Raw genomic sequence first — 22,448 nt, forward strand, 5'->3', positions numbered from 1 at the left:
TAGAAGCAAAGGCCGATGGCAATCACGGTCCTTTCAAAGGAAAGATGTAGACTGGTTGTGGTTTCTTCAACACCATTCCACATGGTGTTTTTTCTAAACGAAAGCTACAACAGGAATGAAAACACTCAGTGGCTTCTGATTTGGGAAATAAACTTTTCTTGCCAGGCAAATAAATTGCATGGTTAATTTTGTTTGTTCATGTGTTCTTTTCCATATAAAATGCTAAGGTAGACTCTTACAAAGCTCACACCAGAATTAACTCTGTACAACAAGAGCATCGTCCTCTACCAAGGATAGTTCCAGCGTGTTTTCATTAGTACCAGTTTTCATCCTGAAGTTGAAAGAACCATACAGTTTTGCAGACTCTTTGGAAGAGGCAAATCGGTTTCGACGATACAGCTCCCCCTTCCACATAGACATCATCAGCAAACAGGACAGAACGACGCCTCCAAGTGTGAGGAGGCAGAGTCCAGCAATCACACAGCGGTCCAGGTGAGCCCCCAGCCTTGCACTCTCCTTCTCCAGCCTTTCCATCTCCCGGGCGGCCACAGTGTTGGGGTCCACAGTCACATCCCGTGGGACAATGTAAGAAATAATCACCAGCAAGATCCCCGTGACTAAGAACAATATGGCGCTGATGAAGCCATAGTCTACGGACTTCCCTGATGATGTGGCTTCAGAACTTGTGTCATCTTCATCTTCGGATATCAAAGACATGGCAGGCTCATGGGGCCACTCGTTTGGATTTCCCCAGCCAGGAGTTCCTGGGTGATTCCTCCCTTTTGTGGAAGGAGAGCTCTGGTTCCACTGCTCCAAGTTGACATTCTCGTCCACATAGGTAAAAGAAGTTTCCAATTCCTGGCTGCAGCAGCTGCAGACTTTCCGTTCTTCTATTATTTGTTTGTTCTCGGGGTTGACAGGTTCTGGTGGTAAGGGGTCTGGCTGAATACCACAGTCCTGTACAGAGGAAGAAGGGGGAGCTGGAGAAAGGCTCAGTTTAGATGATTCCAACACTGTTGCTCTTGGTGTGGATGTGCAGTGTCTCTGGCAGCAGAGGGCAGCTCTAGTGGCTGCTGCATCTGTCTGGTCCCCAGGAGGCCCTCCTGAACTCCAGTCCACAGCATCACACAGGTCTGCCTGGCTGCTCTTCTTAGCAAGGGAGTGGAGCTCCATCAGAGCTACTCAGACATCTCCCAGCAGCTTCTGGAAATTCTGCCAATAGCAAAACAGTTAGATAAGAACCGCACAGAAGCTAAGACTGCACTAAGAAGGGTTGCTTCCTGAGGTCCCTATAACCCTTTGCAGCCAATACCCTACCTCCTTGTAAAAGGGGGAAAAGAAGGCCAAGGATACCTAGGGGCAGGCAAGTGTGTTTAGGGCAGATCCTGACTTAGCACAGCGGTTAACACTGAGAAGATTAGGTCAGGGTCGAAAAGTTACAAGGAGGAAGTGGCAGTGTCACTGGAGAAAGCACTGCCGTCACCCAAGCCAAATTTATCCAAGGACTCACACATTTCTGTGACAGGATCCCTCAAATGAGAAGGCAGGTTTCCTGTACAGAGACACAAATGAGAAAAGCAGAGACCCTTTTTAGCAGAACTGCTGATTTTCTGGAGAATCTAGGAAAACATAAGGTTCTTAACAATTCGGCTGTAGTTCAGAATAGATTCTAATGCAGATTCACTTTAGTGGAGTCCTGGTGTAGCATTGCAGGATCAAAACTGTACTGTGAACCACAAGATTGTGGGTACAAACCCACTAGCCACTCCTTGGCAACCCTATACAGGGTCGCTATGACTCAAAACCAACTCAATGGTACTTAACAGCAACAAAACAACAGGGGGTGAACTGATGATTTGCTACCATCAATCATAGCTCTCCTGAAGTATTTTGACTGGGTATCTCCTTAAGTGGGTAGAAGTTGTTGTTGTTATGAGTCGTGTTGTAGCTCTGCTGGATCAGCACTGGACTGGTAACCATGAGGTCGGTGGTGTGAACCCACCAGCCACTCCTTCGAAATCCTATACGGCCTCACTAGAGTCAGAACTGACTCAAGGGCACTTAACAACATCTCAGAAGTGGGTGGAAGAGGGCCACTTTAACCAACCACCTCTACTAACTTTACTTGTTTACATGCATCCAATAATGACCCTCCTCACACACACATATACAAACACACACACAGCCCGGTTTTTCTAGACTGTGAGTTAGCTCATTGTGCTTCCATTCAGCACCATCCCTTCACTGCTACAGGGATGTTTAGGACAGCTTGTTGTGGACCTGGAAGTAGCAGACAACACACCCACTATGATCCCTGGGAAATGCAACAGGCCAGCCCACCTTTCCATGATCACACAACAGGCTGCGCCAGGTAACTTTCAGCTACTCCTGGACAGTGAGTCTGACTTCTTCCTCTCCCCATTGACCACTCAGAAATGTTCGCAAACCTATTCCAGATTTTTTTGTAGAATGACAAAAAAAAAGCATACCATAAAATTTAAAAGCTAGGGTTCTGTTGAGACTATAAACAGGTAAGCAGCTATTTCCAAGGTTCCCTTTCTTTAATTTCATAACCATGACATTTCCTCACCCCACTGCAGCAAGGGACCTTTCTGAGACAGTACTCTGGGTTAAGCAGAAAACCATGTGTCTCTCTCTCTCTGCCTCTGCCATATTTCCCAAGGAATAAAATTCACTTCCCACCTACCTGCATTTCAAACAAGGGTCCCTTTTATTTTACTTCAAATCAATTGCGATATTTGACTTAACCCATTGCTTTAAGCTTGTTATGTTTGAAAATCCACAGCTCCAACAGCTGGTAACCCACACAGATGCACGTACGAGGGCTCACGCCTAAAGTCAGTCTTAAATATTGGAGAGCGACTAGCCATTTCTGTTCTACATCAGAGTTTGGGTTTTTAGTAACAGTACTTTCCAATTATCACTGTTTCTCAGCAACTAAAACAAAAAATATCAGTGTATGAAAATCAGAACTGAACCATATTTCTCCCCCGGCAAACGGGCAGCCCCTACTGCAGAATCCCTCAATGAATGAAGCAATGGTCAGTGTTCCATCAGTTTCCGATATGAGAACTCTTCTTCCAATTCCTTCAGTCATATAGGTGCTCTTAGGAACCTTTGACACAATTAACTCATCGAATTAGACTACTCTGCATAAAACCTAGAGGGTCCTTTAAGTGATTTCCAATTCTTAACAATGGGGGATAGAAATCTCCACTTGGGCACTTAAGTCTTTTTTTGGGGGGGTCTTTATCTCTGAGGAAAAGAAGGCTCTCGCTTGTTTCATCAGATTTATTAGCTCTCAGTCAATTTCCTTTGCAGCACTGTAATCCGGGGCTTCCATCCTCAATGGAGAATGGGTAATCCCAGGGGATCAGCTAAAGGATCTTTTCTTTCGTCCCCTCCCTCTTTTTTCTCTGATCTATTTAAGAGCCCATTTAACAAAACTGCACCTCAGAGCTAGAACACTGCACTTTCCTCTGTCCGGCAGCAATCAATTTAAAGCAATAATATTTGCAATGGAACTAACTGGTACAGACGAGGCTGGTCCGGGAAAGGAAACCTCGGGATTCGTCCTGCGCGCTCTGTGCGGGAAGGGCGCGCCGTCGGCATCGAGCCGTGGAGTCCCTCGCGGGAGCTGAGAAATCAACCAATTCATTCCGGGTGAACTCTGCACCCGTTAGGGGCACCCGGAGTTGGGCAGCGTCCGCCGGGAATCCGGAGGCAAGGCAGGCAGTTTAGGCAGAGAGTGGGGATGCGCGCCTCTGCTCCTCTAGGTTCCCGGTCTGTCTCTCTCTCCCAGTTCATCTTCCTTGTGCACTCTCTACCACTTACCTCCTACTTGGGCCACTCGGAGCCGCTCGAGTATCGCGCGCGTGGCCCTGCGCGGTTCCTTGGGAAAGTCTCCCAATAACCAGCCGTGGCACTTGTAGCCTCCGCGCTTCGCTCCGCCGGCTGGGCAGCGCCCGCGGTGCCGGGCTGGGCGGGACGGAGCTGGGCGGGGCGGGGCGCTCCCTCTTGCTGAGCATCCCGGGAGATGTAGTCCAGGGGCTGTCTCCCTGTATCTGGTCTCTGTTTCATCCCACATGGATGGATGGTCTCACCCATCCAGAAGATCAGTTCCCCTGTACTTTTGTCTGGTATTTTAGAAGGAAGAGATGTCTCCTAAATTCTGGGCGGGGACCACAGCTTCAGGTGTGGTCATAGAACTGTAGGAAAAGAAGGGTAAGGGAGGGGCTCCAACTATTTCCCAGGCAGTTAGTATATTTTCTTATTTAATAAAATAACATTTCAAAGTTGACTTTATTAATCCTCATTTTACAGATGAGGTAACAGACTCACAGAGATTAAGTACTTCATACAAGGTTTCAAAGAAATAAATTAAGTGCCGTCAAGTGGATTCCGACCCATAGAGACCCTGTATAGAGTTTCCGAGGAACAGCTGGTGAGCTTGACAAATGACTTTGCAGTTCAAACAACTTTGCAGTCTAACGCATTAGCCCACAGCGCCACACCAGGGCTCCCAAAGAAATAAGTGGGGCTTCTAAAATAGCATCTAGCTATCTGATAGCGTAGTGATTCCGAATCGGGCTGCTAACCTCAGGAATTATTGTTGTTGTTGTTATGTGCCGTGGAGTCGGTTCCGACCCATAGAGACCCTGTACAGGGTTTCCAAGGCTGTAAATCTTTACGGGAGCAGAAAGCCTCATCTTTCTCCCATGGAACAGCTGCTAATTTCGAACTGCTATTCCTGAGGTTCAGGAGCTCTGGTAGCGTAGTGGTTACGAATCGGGCTGCGAACCGCAAGGTCAGCAGTTCGAAACTACCAGCTGTTCCGCGGGAGAAAGATGAGGCTTTCTGCTCCCGTAAAGATTTATAGCCTCGGAAATCCTGTACAGGGTCGCTATGAGTCGGAACCGACTTCACGGCACATAACAACAACATCTGATTCCAAAGTCACTGTCTTTCTCACAAAATCAGGAGAAATGTGACCAATGTCCTGTTAATTAGTGTATCCCCGGTATTAACAGAATATCAGCATCTGCTGAATGAATGAATTAAAGTGATTCCAAATAACAAGTAATGCTGTTGATGTTGATAAGTGCCTTTGAGGCGGTTCTGACCGATAGTGACCCTCTATAAGGTTTCCGAAGAGAAACTGGTGAGTGTGAACTGCCAAACTTGTGGTTCAAACCAACCTTGTGGTCCAGTGCTTATCCTACAACGCCACATCCGGACTCCAACAAATAACATACATAGCACAGATCAGACTCTGATCTCAGCGCTTTAGGTATATTAACTCATTAATGGTTGTAATTATTAAAATCCTAGAAAACCCTCTATTTTTTTTTGAGAAGAGGAAGCTGAGTTATAAGTAAATTGAGTAATTGGTCAAAGTAACTCAGCTAAGATGGGACATGAACTCCAACAGGTTCTAAGCATTATGCTATGTTGAATGGATGCAAGATTGATCAAACTACAAGAAGAAAGGAAGTCAGAAGTAAAAGAAAACTGGAGGCTGGAGCTACTGGGTCGTAACTCTTAGGACAGGACAAAGTACATCCTTAGAGTCACTGTGATGGTTAATGCTATGTGATGGTTATTGCTGGGCTAGGTTTTGACAGACTATATAATCACCTTCCGTTTTGTGATCTGATGTGAGCAGCCAATCAGTTAAAAGAGGAGTTTACTTGGAAGTGTGGCCTCCCTCAAGCATATAAATGAATGTTCTGCCAAAACTCATTCTTTTCTCTACCCTGCAATTTTATTACCTCAAGACCTTCAGTTCTTGAGATGCAAGCCTATAGAACTCACTGGCCTTCTATTTGACCCACAGATTTTGAATTTACCATCTCTGGCAAACCCGTGAGCCAGCAGAGTCCTTCAGCCTGCCACCTGACCTAGAGATTCTGAGTTCATCAGACCCTGCAATTACATGAGGATATGTCTTTTACCTTGCATGACCCATGAATTAGGACTTTCCAGTCCCCCCAATCGGATAAGCCATTTCTTCAAATTTGTTTGAACCATTTCCTTGAAGTAAATTTCTTTCTCTGTTCATCAGGGTAATACACTAGCTAGACCTCAAGGTCGGCTTGAACCACAAGGTTGGCAATTCAAACTCACCAGTCACTCCTCGCAAATTCTCCACACAGTCACTATGAGTCAGAACCAACTTGATGGCACGTAATAACAACACACACACACACATATGTGTGTATATATATATATATGTCAGATTTGACTCTATGGCACTTAACAACATCAATATATCTATGGTGGTGGTGGTATATGCTGTGGAGTCAGTTCTGAGTTTATAACGACCCTACATAGGGTTTCTGATTTGTAAATCTTTTTTTTTTTTTTTAATGTTTTTATTGTGAATTGAGTGAAAGTTTAAAGGGCAGATGATCAATTTTACATTCAACAAATCATATACCTTGTTTCATTACATTGATTATAATCCCCTCCATGTATCATTAGTTAACAGTATTTCTTTCTATTCATTTGAGCTCTCTCTTTTTTTATTAAACACTCAGGCATATATAATAATTTACACACCAAAGGGCACATTCTGCAAGTCTGCCTCCTGACCACCAGCTCTTAGTCCCTCTTTTCCCATGAATCTAGAGTCCTCATCTATACCCTTTCTCCATGTCCCCATCTCTGCCTCCATCTCTGGTGTCCCTGTTTCTCTGGCTAAGGTCCCGCATTCCACTTGTGCTCTTCTCTCTTGATGGTCCTAGGGTCCCCTGTTTTTGGACTGTAAGATTAACTATTCCCCCATTTTTGTTACTAAACTTCTACCTTTACAATTGTGACAGTCACAATTAATCATGATAACAATTACTCACTATTAAATCATAAGAATCGTATCCCCATCTCTTTTTACCAGACCCATCTAGACAAGATGAAAATTATTCAGTGTGGCTGAGGTTGTAAATCTTTACAGGAGCAGAAAGCCTTATCTTTATGCCACGGAATGACTGGTAATTTTGAACTGCTTACCCTGAGGTTAGCAGCTCAACTCCTAACCACTATGCTACCAGAGCTCCTTATGTATATCTATGTCTATCTGTCTGTCTATCTATCTATCTATCTATCTATCTATCTATCTATCTATCTATCTGTCTTGACTTATCTCAATAAAATATCTAACAGAATTGTAGAGGCTGGCAAGTTTCAAGTCTGTGGATCAGATGTGAGGCTGGAGACTTTCCCTGATTCACATAATCATCAAGTAAGATGGCAGACTACCGAGTCATAGTCTGCAGAGACTAATGAATCCCAAGATCGACACTGCCTCAAGTCCCAAGAACCGTAGGTCAGATGATGAGAGCTGGATGCAGGATCCCAAACAATCAGAAAAACTAGAAAGTTTGGCCAGAGCATCCATATATGTTCAATGCAGCCCACATCCCAGAGGAGACTCCCTTTACACCGGGGCTGTGACCTGAGTAAGGAGGGTGCATCCCACCCTTACATCAGATAACGGCTAATCACATCAAATGAAAATGTGGGGGATGATTACATCATTGCCAATGAGCACAGTGCATCGTTACACAACTGCCAAATCAAAAAATCATGGCCCAGACAAGTTGACACCCAACCTTAACCATCACATGGGGTTAGGAGAAGAAAAACATTGAATAAATCTGAAATGAGATGTTTCATGAAGGTGAATTCTACATCAATGAAAAGGATAAAAAACACGAAAAAAGAACTGTTTATTAGAGATACTCTAGAAGAGATTCATCTAATTGGATTCATCTAGTAGAAGAGAATAATCTAGATGACCTCTGTGGTGTCTAAACTGAAATGATTCCAGTTACATCTCTCTTTAAACACTTTTCTTCCACACAAGTCCCCAAGGATTATCCTCGCCTATGAACTTTGCTAAGACTTGTCAGAGCTGATGTTTTTGGTATTTATCATCTATGGTCTGTGACATTTCTTGTATGGCTATGTAACTACTGCATGTTGTTTAACTTTTCACCTAGGTGCTCGCTGACAATTGTAAGCTCTTTAAGGTTAACATCCATATGTTGAGTGTTTTATTATTCCCTGCAGTAATTTCTCCAGGAAGTAATTTTCTGTTGAATAGAATTAGGGAAGATAACAGTATTAAACTGAGATTGGAGATGATTATCTACCCACATTATTCTTTCTCCATTTCCCATTTCTATACATAATACCCTTGACAACATATTCTTGAGCATTTTAAAAAATATTAACTGTGTGCCAACATACTATAAAATTCCCTTCAGAATTCTGCAGAAAAATAATAAATATGGGTACTCTGAACTCTTGGAAAGAAAAGGTCTGAAAAAAAAATACCACAGGCAGAATAAGTGTCCCTCTCTTGTGTAAGTCAAAGTCTAAGACAGTCCTCAAAATGTTTTTCAAGTCTTTTTCTTATTCAACATTCTCAACTTATTTTTACTCTTCTAATTGGCATTCCAATGGCATAATACACACCTTTCATACTGTCATTTTGCATATATAGAAGTATTTCATGTGTAGTTTATGCTTTCTATGTGATTTTTCTTCCTAGCTAAAATTTAAGCTTCTTGAGCACAAATATATTCTTTCCATTACTTGGAAGTTACATGTGGGCATGAAACAGTGCAACACATGGCTAAGAGTGAGTGGTCCCTTGATATATGTTTAAGAAACAATCATTTTAAAAAAAAAAATCTCAATCCTAAATATTTAACTAAAGTGATTTCAGAGTACCAGGATACCAGTTGTCTGGCAGAAGGAAGCGTAAACATTTTCTGAAAAAATATATATTAAAATGATGAAATTACAAAATCTAGGGAATTATTTTGATCTTACATGCATTTTAATATGCCTCATATTTTCCTGCCTACTTACACTCTATGAGATCTGGGAGTAACAGTCATTATTCTACGTTAACCAGTGGGAAACAGATTCTGAGAAGAAAATTTACCATGTGAATAAAGTGTACTTCAGGGACTTGTAGCAACCAGTCTCTTACAATAATGACTTTCCTGTGTTCTCTCCAGCAATAATAATCAGGGCTAATTGCAAAAAATTATCCTTAGTGGACTTACAGTTTTCATAAGAAGCAGAGTTCTAGAGATGCAAGAAAGACATTCCTGGGGTAGACTAGATAGGGGCTTTGTTGTCATTGTGCCATAGAGTTGGTTCCAGCACATAGGGACCCAGTATTAGGTTTCCAAGGAGCAGTTCTAGGTTTGAACCATGAACCTTGTGGCTACCAGTAAAGTGCTTATCCTACAGCACCACACCAGGACTTCAGATATGGGCTTAGCATCGTTTAATGGGAATAATAGAAGGACTATAACTCATTTTGTACTGCAAGCTGGTACAAAATAAGCAATGGAAGAAAAAAATTAAAATGGTCATAATTGGGAATCATGAAAATTTTGTTTATTAACAGCATCCTTTTCTAGGAACAGAATAAGTCAAATTAATTTTGAAAGGCTTTTTTTTTAATAAAAATGCTTACAGTGACCAGGCAAGCATGCATTTAAATAAATAAAGTAGCAGAATGAAGGAATAGTGGTTGGGAAAAGGTATAGCCAAGTCAAGAGCATAAATTTCTTAGAGAAAGCAGCATTCCATAACAGCCTCAGGCAAGTATTATATTGAGAAAATACAAATCTCAAGAAAGGTCAAATATCCTAATTACTACGTGAAAACTGGAACTATTTAAAATACAATATGAACCAAAGATGTGACTATATGAAACATTTGTTACTAGTAATGGCTAACAAGGTAATTTAGACCAAGCTACTGTTAGAATAATTTACAAAGCTGGGCAAGAATTAAAAAAAAAAAAATCACTTGAAGACATAGGAAGTTAAAAAGAAAGTGGAAAACTAGTGTGGTAAAATCCAGACAGAGAGAGAAAGAAGCCCAAGAAGTAAGTCAGGAGCTTGGAACTGTTTTTAGTGTGGAGATGACTGATGAATTCCGAGGGGACAGTTGAGAAACTAAAAACTCAAAGTCTATGGAAGGCAGGGATTGAGGTTCTGAGCCAACCAAGGTAGGAGGCCATAGTGAACATGCTGCATCCCTCAAACTTTGCGTTGCAACCCTGAAAAGGTTGCATCTTAGAAGTATGAACCAAAAGTTACCCAGATCCTTGCAAGAAGTGTACCTCAGGTTTTAAATATCTTAATTCTTAAAATTTAACCAAGCAATTTCAAAGTGTCAGGCTATCAATTGTCTGAAGAAGGAAGCATAAACATTTTCTGAAAAAAATACAGGATTACCTCACAGCAATTCTGCAGGCAATTTTGCAAATAATAAGGTTTGACTCACCAAAAAAGAGAAAAGGAAAAGAAAAAACCAACCTCTAAAAGTTATAGGTTCCATACTGTATAGTTCTATTTATATATTTTTTAAATGACAACATTATAGGGACAGAGAACTGATTAAGTGGTTAGGGGTTATGAATGACAGAGTGTGGTGGGGAAGTGTGACCATAAGTGTAAAGTGAGGAAGATTCTGGTGGTGATAGACTAGTTTCCTAGCATATTGATTGCATCTTGGTTCCACAAATCTTCCTGCTTTGTTTGTTTTTGGTGACAAGATACCCAATAAAACACAGATCAATTTAATGATTTCTTCATGTCCATTTCAGTGATGCTGGTTGCATTCTTCCATTATGCTACCTTTCTAGATGTTCTTTTTCAAATTGTTTCACCATCATCAATGTAAGCTTACTGTCCCTAAGCTTCTTATCTTACCTTTTAAGTTAGCACTGTCAATTTGCTCTCATTTTGATACTTCCTTAAAAGAACAAGGCAAACATTATTTCTAATTAAGCTAAACAATTATTAGCTTTAAAGATGACCTCAGGGGATCATTTTTTGGTTTAAGTATTTCCTGCTTTGGATACTATACTATAGTTATGTAAGATGTAACCATTAGGGGAAATTATTAAAAAGTAAACTGGATATTTCCATATTTCCTTTTCAACTTCTCATGAATTTATAATTATTGTATAATAAAAAGTAATCAAATAAACAAATACCCCAAGAAACAAGAACATATGCATGAAATAAAAATGTAACACAAAACAGTAGAGAAAGACCAATTAGAGACCAATTGGAGAATTGTAAATTATTAGGCTTATGGTATTCAATGAAATAAAAGACCAAATTGGGAATGTTGGCAGATAACTAGAAGTTGCAAAATAAAAGTACCAAAGATGAAAAATGCCATAACCAAAATTAACATCTCAGTACATGGATGAAGAGCAGACTAGATGCAATGAAGACAGAATTAGTGAATCAGAGATAATCAGAATAAAATATCCCATAACAAAGCGCAGAGAGAGACACAAAGGGATGAAAAATACAAAGGTAAAGGTAAAAGACAGGATAATCAGCCAAGTTTCAATCTTCTCCTAGAAATATGAGTCATTTGGGGTTAGAGCCTCCCCACCCCACTCCAGTATGATCTCATGTTATCCTGACTGATAACATCGTCAAAGATGCTGTTACTAGAGAGGGTCACATTACATTTGTGGGGGAAACACGTTCAATCCACAATACTATCATTGATAATTCATTTGAGTGATGTTATTTTAATACTTTAACTAATTATCTCTCTACTTGATTTTTCTCCTCCTATCCTCACTTCTTCCTGTCTTGTAAATAGACATGTTTGAAAAGCATAACACTACTTACTGGTATTTCACATTTAAAAATATCTGCTAGAAGAATATTGTCTCTAGAGTAGTGTTTCTCTCTATATGAGGGGACTTCAAAAAGTTCATGGGAATTTTCCATTATCTTTTCATTCCATTTTTCTATGAACATTTTGAAGTCCTCTCATGAGTGTGTTTATGTATATGTATACAAACACACTCATATTATATATATGCTGTTGTTATTAAGTGCTGTGGAGTTGGTTCCAATTCATAATGACCCTGTGTATGGTTTCTGAGGCTGTAAATCTTTGGGGGAGCAGGAAGTGTAATCTTTTTCCTGTGGGTTTGAACTGCTGACTTTGTGGTTCAGTGCTTATCATACAAAGCCATCATACACCTATATATATATATGTTTATGTATATGTATACAAACACACACACATATATATTATATATATATATATATATGTTGTTTAGTGTTGTGCAGTCCATTCTGACTCTCAGAGACCCTGTATAGGACACTAGGAACAGCTGGTGGATTTGAACTGCCAACCCTGTAGTTCAAATAGATTTTGCATCCTTGTGTTTATCCTACAGCACCTCGTCAGGACTCATATATATATGGAGCATGGTGGTTCACTGGACTGCAGACCACAAGGTTGGCAGTTTGAACACGCTAGCTGCTCCACAGGAGAAAGATAAGACTTTTTGCTCCTGAAAAAATTTGAAAAGTTTCAGAAACTGTATACATAGTCGCTAGGAGTTGGAACCAATTCGAAGGCAGTCAACAACAATAATGTATTTATATATAAAGAAATAGCCAGAATGCTCCTTAGAAGGGAGAATGGAAAAACTTGGTCTCATGTACTTTGGACATGTTATCAGGACGGACCAGTCCTCTGGAGAAGGACATCATAATGCTTGGTAAAGCAGAGGGTCAGTGAAAAACAGGAAGACCCTCAATGAGATAGGTTGACACAGTAGCAGCAAAAATGAGGTCAAACACAGCAGCAATTATGAGACTACTTCAGGACTCAGCAACAATGCATTCTGTTGTGCCTAGGGTCCTGTGACCCAGAACTGACTCTTTGGTACCTAAAAATAATTATATATATATTTCTGACTCATAGCAACCCTGTATAGGATTTCTGAGGTTGTAAATCTTTACAGGAGCAGAAAGCCTCATCTTTCTCCTATGAAGGAGGTGGTAGATTCAAACTGCTGGCCTAGTGGTTAGCAGACCAGCTCACAATCCACTATGCTAACAACGAAATATAGTAAATTAGCATTATCATTACTTCCATGGGATATAATTCAATATTCCTGGAGTAAAGGATTTCGCTCTTTTAAACGCTGGGTTATACCACTATAAAGGAATGATCTGTTTCTGAGACATATCAGATAAGAATAATATTTGGATTCTTTTCTCTGTTATCCTAAAATTTGAACATTGTTTTATGTTGTAGTTGTGTTTCATTAGGGTTTCTCATACTATGGGGTAGATGGTCTATGATTTGACTTTAGTATTTCCCCACTGTAGGAGTCTGACTGGCACAAATAGTTTGCAGTTGACTATTAACCTATAGGTTGACAGTTCAAACCTACCCAGAAACTCTCTGTAGAAAAAAAAGATCTGGTGAACTGCTTCCCTAAATATTACAGTCAAGAAACCCCAGGTGGCAGTTCTACTTTACAACACATGCCCAACTTGAAGGCAGTTAACAAAATTAATTCATCATTACTGTTAGTATCAGCATTTGTTTTCTGACTCTTCCTGGTTCTTTATTCTTATCTCTAATTTTTTAGTTCAGGTTTCATTATCTCTTGTCTGAAACTATTGCAACTATCTCCTAGTTTGTATAATTTAGAGCCTCTGATTCATATCTAAAGCTGCCCATGAATTAATTGTTTTGAAAGAAAAATCTGATCATGGAAATATTCTTTTTTAAAATCGGATACCTGTTTTCCTATATTTGTGTTGTTGAGTACTTCATGGGCTCTTTTAAAAGTAAGTCCATTGTGTTTCTTCACTTCTCAGAAATTCTCAATTCATCATACATTTAAACATTCCCTGCTTTTCATTATTGCTGTTTTCCAGCTAGAACTTCGCTTGGGTATTGGAACTTCTGACTCTGTTCTCCTGTCCTTACCCTTTACTTCTTTACACCTATCTTTTTTTTTTTTTTAATCTCTTTCTGCTTCATTCTAATGAATTGCCAGCTCAATCTTCTAGCTCTAGTAAGTGGTTTCGTAACAGTACATTGGAATTGACTGTTGTTAAGTGCAAATGAGTCAGTTCCAACTCATAGTCACCTTGTATAGGGCTTCCATGCAGTAGCTGATGGATTTGAATCACCGAGCTTACAGGACTAGTAGTCTAGTGCCTACTAGTCTTGCGACTTTGAGAAAAATTTTCAACACCTTTGTATCTTAATTTTCTAATCTGTAAAATGGTAGTACTATAATTGGTGCTTCTTGTTGATGAGACAATTCCTACTCCTGCTAACCCACGTATGTGAAGTAGAACAGCTCAATAGGATTTTCAAAATTGTGACCTTTGGAAACAGATTTCTGGACTTGTCTCCCAAGACGCCTCTTGGTGCATTCCAATGGCCAGCCTTTCAGCTAGTGGATGCTGCTGTTAAGGGCTGTCAAATCAGTTGCAAGCCATAGCCACCTTTCTGAGAAGTGGCTGGTGCACTTGAACTACTGACCTTGAGGATCAAACTGACCTTGCAGTCCAGTGCAAATAATTTGCACCACCTGGAGACTGTGGTTGTGATAATAATATTGTTGTATGAGGAGGAATTTAAATAAAATCCAAATAAAGTGTAACAGTGCCTAGCGTATAGTAAGTCACCTAACTATGTCTTAACTAGAAGGTTATATTATTTTTAGCTACTACTTTGTTTTTTAGTTATTTCCATTATGCTACTTAAGCTATTTAAGGAGCTCTGGTAGCGTAGTGGTTATGAATCGGGCTGCGAACCTTAAGGTCCGCGGTTCGAAACTACCAGCCACTCTGCGGGAGAAAGATGAGGCTTTCTACTCTCGTAAGGATTTACACCCTCGGAAACCCTGTACAGGGTCGCTATGGGTCGGAACCGACTCGACGGCACTTAACAACAACAACTTAAGCTATTTACGATTTTTTTTAAACAAGTATGTTGTTCTCTGCCATCTTAACCATCTGTGTTAATTCTTATTTTATAAAGGGTTCTCCATGAATATTAATTACACGTTTTAAAATTTCTAACCAAATCAGTTTTGACTGCTCTGTTAACTATTTCTTTGAGTGTAAGGTCTTGGGGTTGTCTATCTTTCATTATAGGAAATAGAAGGATTAAGCTGTACTGACATTCTCCTACTTTGGGGTTTCCTGGTAAATTGAGTTAACAAATCATCTTTGCTAGCTAAGTCAGTGTGAGTTGGATTTTCTAACACTGATGGAAGGTACTAAGTATGATATATTTTCATATACCTTTCTACCTCATTTGAGTCCTTGAGGTAAGGTGCCTGATTTACTTGATCTCTGTCTCGTGTGGTTGAACATAGTACTGATCTCATGCGCTATGCTTGTCTAAGCAGTCTGTATAATCTAAACTGTGTTGTATCATATTTCTCCAGTAAACAAAGTAGAAGCAATATCTAAAAAAAAACAAACAGACAGCAAGAAGACCCTAACTCATAGTGCTCAGTTGATATTTATAGAATGACTGTATGATTCAACCGATAAATGAAGATCTTTAACCTGAAATCTATCATTCCATAAAATTCTATTTGCTATAATATAGCTAAAATAAATAGCTACAAATACATGCCTTTTAAAAACAAAAAACAATTTTTTTTCCCTCTTACTAGAAGGAAGGAAATGTTCCAGAAAAGACAATCTGATCATTTTTATGGATAATAATTTTCTGAGGAAAAGAATAATGAAAGGAAAATAAACACCAGGGGAATTGAAGAACAAGTTCTTAGTGAAATATCATGAAATTACAGTTCTATAAACGGCATTTTTGTTTTCTAAAATATATAAGCAAGCTAAGGCTAATTCCCTAAGTTCTTATTAGCATTTTGATTTAAGTGTTCCTAGGAAAGGGGAATTTGGTTATCTAGCAATGGCTGTTGGAAATATTAACTAGAGCGGATGCTTTGCTAAAATGAGAAACAAATATCAATATGAAGTGTTAGCTTTGTTAACAGAGCCAGAGCTCTTACATGGTAAGAATTCTCTCTTTGATCTTAAGAATTAGAATGTAATGTATTTCTCAATTTGCAAGTTAAAAGCCCCTCCTTTTAAAAATCAAGACAAAGCCCCTTTAAGCAGTAATAGAAATCAAAGCTAAATATTAGGAAAAACATCAAAATGAACTGTAAATTATGTAATCAAAGAATCTGTCATTCTGTAGAATTAATGTCACTGTCACATCTGCTAAGATATGACAGCCATCTATCAAAAACTCTTGAGAAAAATTAAGTGGATCGTTACAATATTAGTCTATTTCCCTCTGACTGCAAGACCCATTAAGTAACTTATTAACAAATTCCCTTAACACAACAGAGTCCTCCCTTCTATTTTTACGCATCTGTCAAAGTCTTACATATTCTTCCCAGTTACATCAGATGAAAGTAATGTATGCATTTCTTCAAGTCTTCTGATTAGGATGATAAAAACAAATACTGTCTTCAAACAATGAAAGTGTGATTTTCAAAGCTTGACTTGATCAAATACAGTTTGATTTGTCCAACATTTACCTCACTGTAGTTGATTTTTTTCTTTTTATGATATTGCAGTCTGCACATTCATTGCTTCACATGTTTGTAAAATTTATTGAGCACTCATTCTGATCAGACACTATGCTTGGTGTTAGGGATTTAGAAACAAGGGGACATATGAATAACATTTCTGCCTTCAGGTTTCTCCCAGTATAGTCTTGGCTGGCTTGCAAAAGAAACATTTTCTACTTTCCTGAAAGTGCCAGGCAAGGAGCAGTGTAGATGAAAAGTACAAGCAATTGTCCCTGTGTACTGAATGTCTTGAAGCTCATTTGCGTGCTCAAAACATGCCTTCTGTATCTCCTAGACTTAACTAAGTCTCTTAAGATACTTGGCAGTTTTACTGACTTGAATGTACTGTTATCTTTCCTAAATAAAAAATTCCCTTTCCTTGTCTTCTCTCAACAACAGTGAGCAGTCAAATTTTCTTGAGGGAAAGGTGGAGGAAATTACCTTAAAATCATCTGAAATGCAAGCAGTCATTTGTTCTCAAGCTAAACCAAAAGGGAAATTGTTGGCACATTTTGTCCTAGAAATGAAAATGAAATAAAAGAATCCAAAGTAATTCTCCTCTCGTCTAGCTGTGAATTAATAGTGTTATAGGCCTTTTATCCTTATAAATATTTTAAATTTCATGACCAGATGTGCTATTTCTCTCTTAATTGAGCTGTGAGAATCTAGTCACTGGACTCAATTTTCTGCAGCGCTGTAAGAAGTTATGATGGCTTCATCATGGTGAGGGGAGGCGAGGGGGTATAAGCTCATTTCTAATGAATATCTATTCTCAAATATTATTATTTTTAAAAGAAGATAAAATAATTTATATTTGGGAAGACATGACCCAGAAATGTAGGGGTGTCATCGTATCTCAGATCTTGAATTTGATCTCTTGTCGTCTTAAAAAATAAATTGGATAGGATTTTTTTTTTTTTTTTTTAACTGCTCTCTCTTGAATAGCTTAGATGTGAAGGAGCTTTAGTTTTGCTTCGGCACTCTCATAATCTTCTGAGCACATTTCTGTAATCACATTTACCACATTATTCATCAGTTTCAGTTCCCATCTCCCCATCAAAATGTAAGCTCCTGTCGAGCAGAGAATATGGTTTATTCATTTCAATATCCTCAATGAGCAGCAGAGTGTGGAGCCAAAAAGGCCAACCATGTTGACTAAGAAAGGAAGGAAGAGTGGGAATGAAGGTAAAAAGAATGAAAGATGAAGGAGAGGAGTATTAACGATCAATCTGTGAGAAAATAGTTTAATAGTTATGGCTGGAAATAGATACTTTCCATTTTAGCTACTAGGCAAAATTATCATGTCTGCTACACACTTAACATGATTTGCCAAACAGAATTTTAAAAAGCAGCATTTAAAAGTAGAAAATGAAATCAAATGTGTAACAAGGTGAGTCTTACTTTATTAAATTCTTTAAAAATACAGGGGTTCTAAATGGTTATTATGAAGGCTCAAAACAATTTAAGAATAACAGTAGGAACTTGGGCTGTAACAACTTGGCCTTACAATTTATTCTTCCGGTGATTGTTTGAAACAAATGGTCACAAAGTTTTTGACACACTTCTCACCTAAAGGTGGCATCTATGTGGCCGTCCTTGAATCTAGATGGAGGCTGTGATTCAATGTTAATTAACAGAATGCAGCAGATCTCTAAAACCAGGTCAAAAAATAGCAATGCAATGTCCATCTTGCTTTCTGGAACTCGTGGATCTGTGGCTACCATGTTGATGCCTGACTCCTCTGGCACTACTATCTTGGAGAGGACACATGGAGATGCTCAGTGGAGAGCCCAACCGATTTCCCGGGGAAAACCTTGCATTAGCACCCTGTTGGGTGAATGAGCCTCACGGAATGTTTAACTCCACTGAACCTTCATATAAATGCAGTCTTAGCCATTATTTGAGTGCAACTACATAAGAGACCTCAAGCAAGAACTGCCCAGATGAATGCTGCCTAAATTTCAGATGACAAAATTGCGAACTAAATAAGAGTTGGTTTTATTTGCTAATTTGGGGGGTAGTTTGTTACACAATAGAACCAATACAGACCCTCTAATCTACAGCTAACTAAAGCGCTTAGAAGGTAAGTTACAGCTGTATTTAATAACATCTTTCAAACACAAAATCAAGTTTAAACGATTCTGTTTCACATTTTTAGAGGGAAATGAATTCAAAGAGTTTTAATCAGTGAAGGAGAATAGCTGAATAGACTCGAATATTGGCTCCATATACATTTATTAAAGTGATAGAAATAGTTGAATATTTGGCACAGTCTACTGATTTAGAAAGCAATCGTACATTGTTGTTAGGTGCTGTTGAGTCAGTTCATACTCATAGCAACCCCAACCCCATGCACAACAGAATGAAACACTACCTAGTCCTGGGCCAGCCTCACAATTGTTAGGTTTCAGATCATTTTTGCTACCTCTGTGGCGGTCCATCTCACTGGGGTCTTCCTCTTTGTTCGTTGACCCTTCATTTTACCAAACATGATGTGCTTCTCTAGAGACTAGCCCCTCCAGATAGTATGTCCCAAGTGTTTTGGGGGTAGCTTTGCTAAAATACACATTTTATTTTTTAAACATTTGTATAGCTCATAATGGAGTCCTGGCATGGCACTGTGGGTTAATGCTCTAGACTGCAAAGTCAGTTTGAACTACAAGGTCAACAGTTCAAGCTTACCAGTTGCTCCTCAGAAACCCTGTAGGGGGTAGCTATGGATTGGACCCAACTCAATGGCACTTAACAACAACAACATGGCTCATAATGCAAACTATTTGAACTCAATTACCAACTGAAAGATTGATGGTTTGAGTCAGTGACTCACTGGAAGACAGCATGGAAATCTGCTTTTGTAAAGACTTTCACCAGGAAGTATAGTTGGAGCAGTGCTACTCTGTAACACATGGATTCCCCATGAGTTGGAATCAACTCAATGGCAGTGTGTTTGAGTCAATTCCAATTCGTAGTGAGTCTCTGGTACAGAGTAGAACTCTTCCATAGGGTTTCAAAGGCTTTAAATCTTTATGAAAGCAGACTGCCTCATCTTTCTTCTGTGAAGAGTTTGGTGGGTAAGCAGTCCAATGCTTAACCCACTGAGCCACCAGGATTTAGGCTTTGGGTTTTCTGTTTTGCTTTCCATGACTCATTCATTATAGGAGGTATACCTGGACATGTGTGATAGATAAACAATGGGAGGGAAAAAAAACAAGGAAAACTTGGTGAAAAAAAAGGGAGAAAGGCAGGTAATATTTTAGACAAAATTCAGTTAAGAATGCTAGTTATCCTTAGACATTATTTCAGTTACATTAAACAGGGATTCTTGAAGATAATTAATGTAGTATAATTCTGGTAAATCTTAAAAGAGGTCACATATTGTCAAAAAAAAAAAAAAAAAAAATGAAGTTTAAACCTGAAGAGAAAAACCTAATCATTTTTTCCCACCCACCTCCCCTTCCACAAAGTCTTCAAGTTATTTTGAGAAAATGACTGAGTCTCTTTCCTTTTTTACCATATAGCAGTTTAATGTGGAGTTTATGATAATCAACTGATATCGAAAAATCTTTCCCTTGGCAATCCAGGATCTTAAATGTCTTTTAGAGTTTCAAGTAGCTCACAATATGGCAAAGTCTAGAAGTGAATGTAGCACAGATCTTTCCTTCTGGGAAGAACATTGATTCTGAGAATGAAAGTTCGGGGCATTTAGCTATGTGAATTGGCAGAAAGCTAATGTTCTCTGGGGAAATTTTAGTACATAAGTAATAATTATAATTGTCATAGTTCAGTTTTTATATGTATCATGTTGGTAAGAAATGGCATTGCAAAGGAAACTCAAAGTGCACTCAACTACTCAGGATTTCAATTTGCTCTGTTGTTGTTAAGTGCCGGCAAGTCAATTCTGACTCATGGAGACCCTGTATAGAGTTTCTGAGGAGTCTTTTCTCATTTTTCCTTTAAATTTTATTTATTTTGTTGTTGAGTATGTACACAGCAAAACAGACACCAATTCAAGTTTCTGCATGTACAATTCAGTGACATTAATTACAGTTTTATAAGTGTACAGTTTTCTACCCACCTTTTCTGATTTGTTCCTTTCTCTTTGGCACTGTGCGTTAATGCACCAGACTGCAAAGTCATTTGAACTGCAAGGTCGGTGGTTCAAGCTCACCAGCTGCTCCTCAGAAACCCTATACAGGGACACTATGGGTCAGAATCAACCGGAAGGCACGTAACAACAACACCACCCTCTTAAGGGTCTTATCTAATCTTTTGAATAGTTGTTGTCAATTTGATCCCATATAAGCAGTATTTCAAATAACATAATGCTCAAGGCTGACCTGGTTTCACTAGATTGTTAAGTGTCATCACGTTGGTTCCAACTCATAGCGGCCGTGTATAGAGTTTTTGAGGAGCAGTTGGTGGGTTTGAAGTATTGACCTTGCAGTTAATAGTCCAATGCTGATCCTACTATTTGCTGTTTTTAAGAAAACTTCAGAAACATTTTTTGGTTTAAGATTTAAAGATTATGTCAGAGAAATAGTTTCATGAATAATCTATCTAAAATTGTGCATGCTCCTCCATGTTATGTGGTGTCTCACAGATTCACTGTTATTCTTTAGCATTGTGTAGTATTCCACTGTATGTAGGTACCATAATTTGTTTATCTACTCTTCTTTTGATGGGAATTTAGGTGGTTTCCTTCTTCTTGCTATTACATAATTTTTACCAATTCAACTTTTTACAAGTTTACCATGTATTGACAGAAATTATAATAATCAGCTGTGCAAACCTTCCCTTAATCAATGTGATTTTTTTTCATCATGCTTAACCCCTGCTTTAGTCTTTTTGAGTGATCTATTCCTCATGTTTCTTAAGCTTTCTAAATTTTTGTTCTCCGTTGCCTTGGAAATCGAATTTTATTTTTATTAAAGTTTTATATGCAAAAAAACAGTTGCAAAATATCACATGTAAATGGAATTTTTAAAACTTGAGAATTATATTCACTTAATCCCCTTGGTCTGCTCCCTAGAAACAACTACTATAACTCCTTAACTTTGTTTTCTGAGTATTGTCTGCACTATGTGTATATTGTCTTTTCTTATTTCATCAAGGGACGTTGTCTATTATAATACATAAAGGTTTAAGTCACAATTCCATCTCTCCTCCCATGCCCCACATATCATCTCATTATATTTAATATGTAGTTAAATGTATATTCCACTTTTTTTCTGACTATTATGACGATGGTTTTGTCTGAATCAGGCAGTATAGTACTGTATTTGATTTCTTGTACAATTTTTCCTCCTGGAAATGCTAGCACCCTCATCATCTGTGTTTGCTGATTTAATTTTTTCTTTGTTTTCTTTGAACATTTGACTAAGTCAGCTACCAAACCCTCTTTAGTATGCCCCTCAGTACAGTTTTCCTGAAGTAGAACATATCAGACAAGTTATCAGGTCCTTGGTGTGGTTGCCATAGGATATTGTACTGTTTTAACACTCAAAGTTCTTAAATAATTTAGGACTAATAGGTGTCTTCAGAAAAACGATTATGAACTTCCTGCTTATTTGACTATATGAGGTTTGGATCAACTAATTTAAAAACAAAACAAATATGACCACAATTGTTCTCGGATTTAATAAAACAGGTCATAGTAATCACATCCAAATAAAGAAGAACTACTTAGGTTTAGCAGGAGAAGGTGTATGTAATACGACAAGTATCAAATAAGGAAGTTATTTGTAATGCTCTCAGGCACTTACATTAAAGCTAAACATATGAGATACGTTTATAAAGATATAAGAATGTTAAAGGAAAACTCTGAGTTCTGCTGACCATTTTACTCAAGATCAGTTAATATTAGATAAGGTTGGCCATGTGTTTGTTAAGAATAACTAATAGAATATTTTTAAAGGCCATCCAATGAAAGGTAGCTTTTCTTCTCTGTGGTCCACTATCAATACAAAGTCTTGGAATTATTTTTGAAAAT

General features: G+C 38.7%; 1 protein-coding gene across 1 annotated transcript; it reads right to left on the reverse strand.

Annotated features, from left to right (window-relative positions):
* Positions 1–255: 255 nt before the first annotated feature.
* Positions 256–1,173, reverse strand: TMEM74 (transmembrane protein 74). The gene has a single exon (XM_006830643.1). The coding sequence runs from the start codon at positions 1,171–1,173 to the stop codon at positions 256–258; it is 918 nt and encodes a 305-aa protein (XP_006830706.1).
* Between the last annotated feature and the right edge of the window lie 21,275 nt (positions 1,174–22,448).

Source organism: Chrysochloris asiatica, unplaced genomic scaffold, assembly GCF_000296735.1.
Source record: "Chrysochloris asiatica unplaced genomic scaffold, ChrAsi1.0 scaffold00001, whole genome shotgun sequence".
In the NCBI taxonomy this organism is placed as follows: domain Eukaryota; kingdom Metazoa; phylum Chordata; class Mammalia; order Afrosoricida; family Chrysochloridae; genus Chrysochloris; species Chrysochloris asiatica.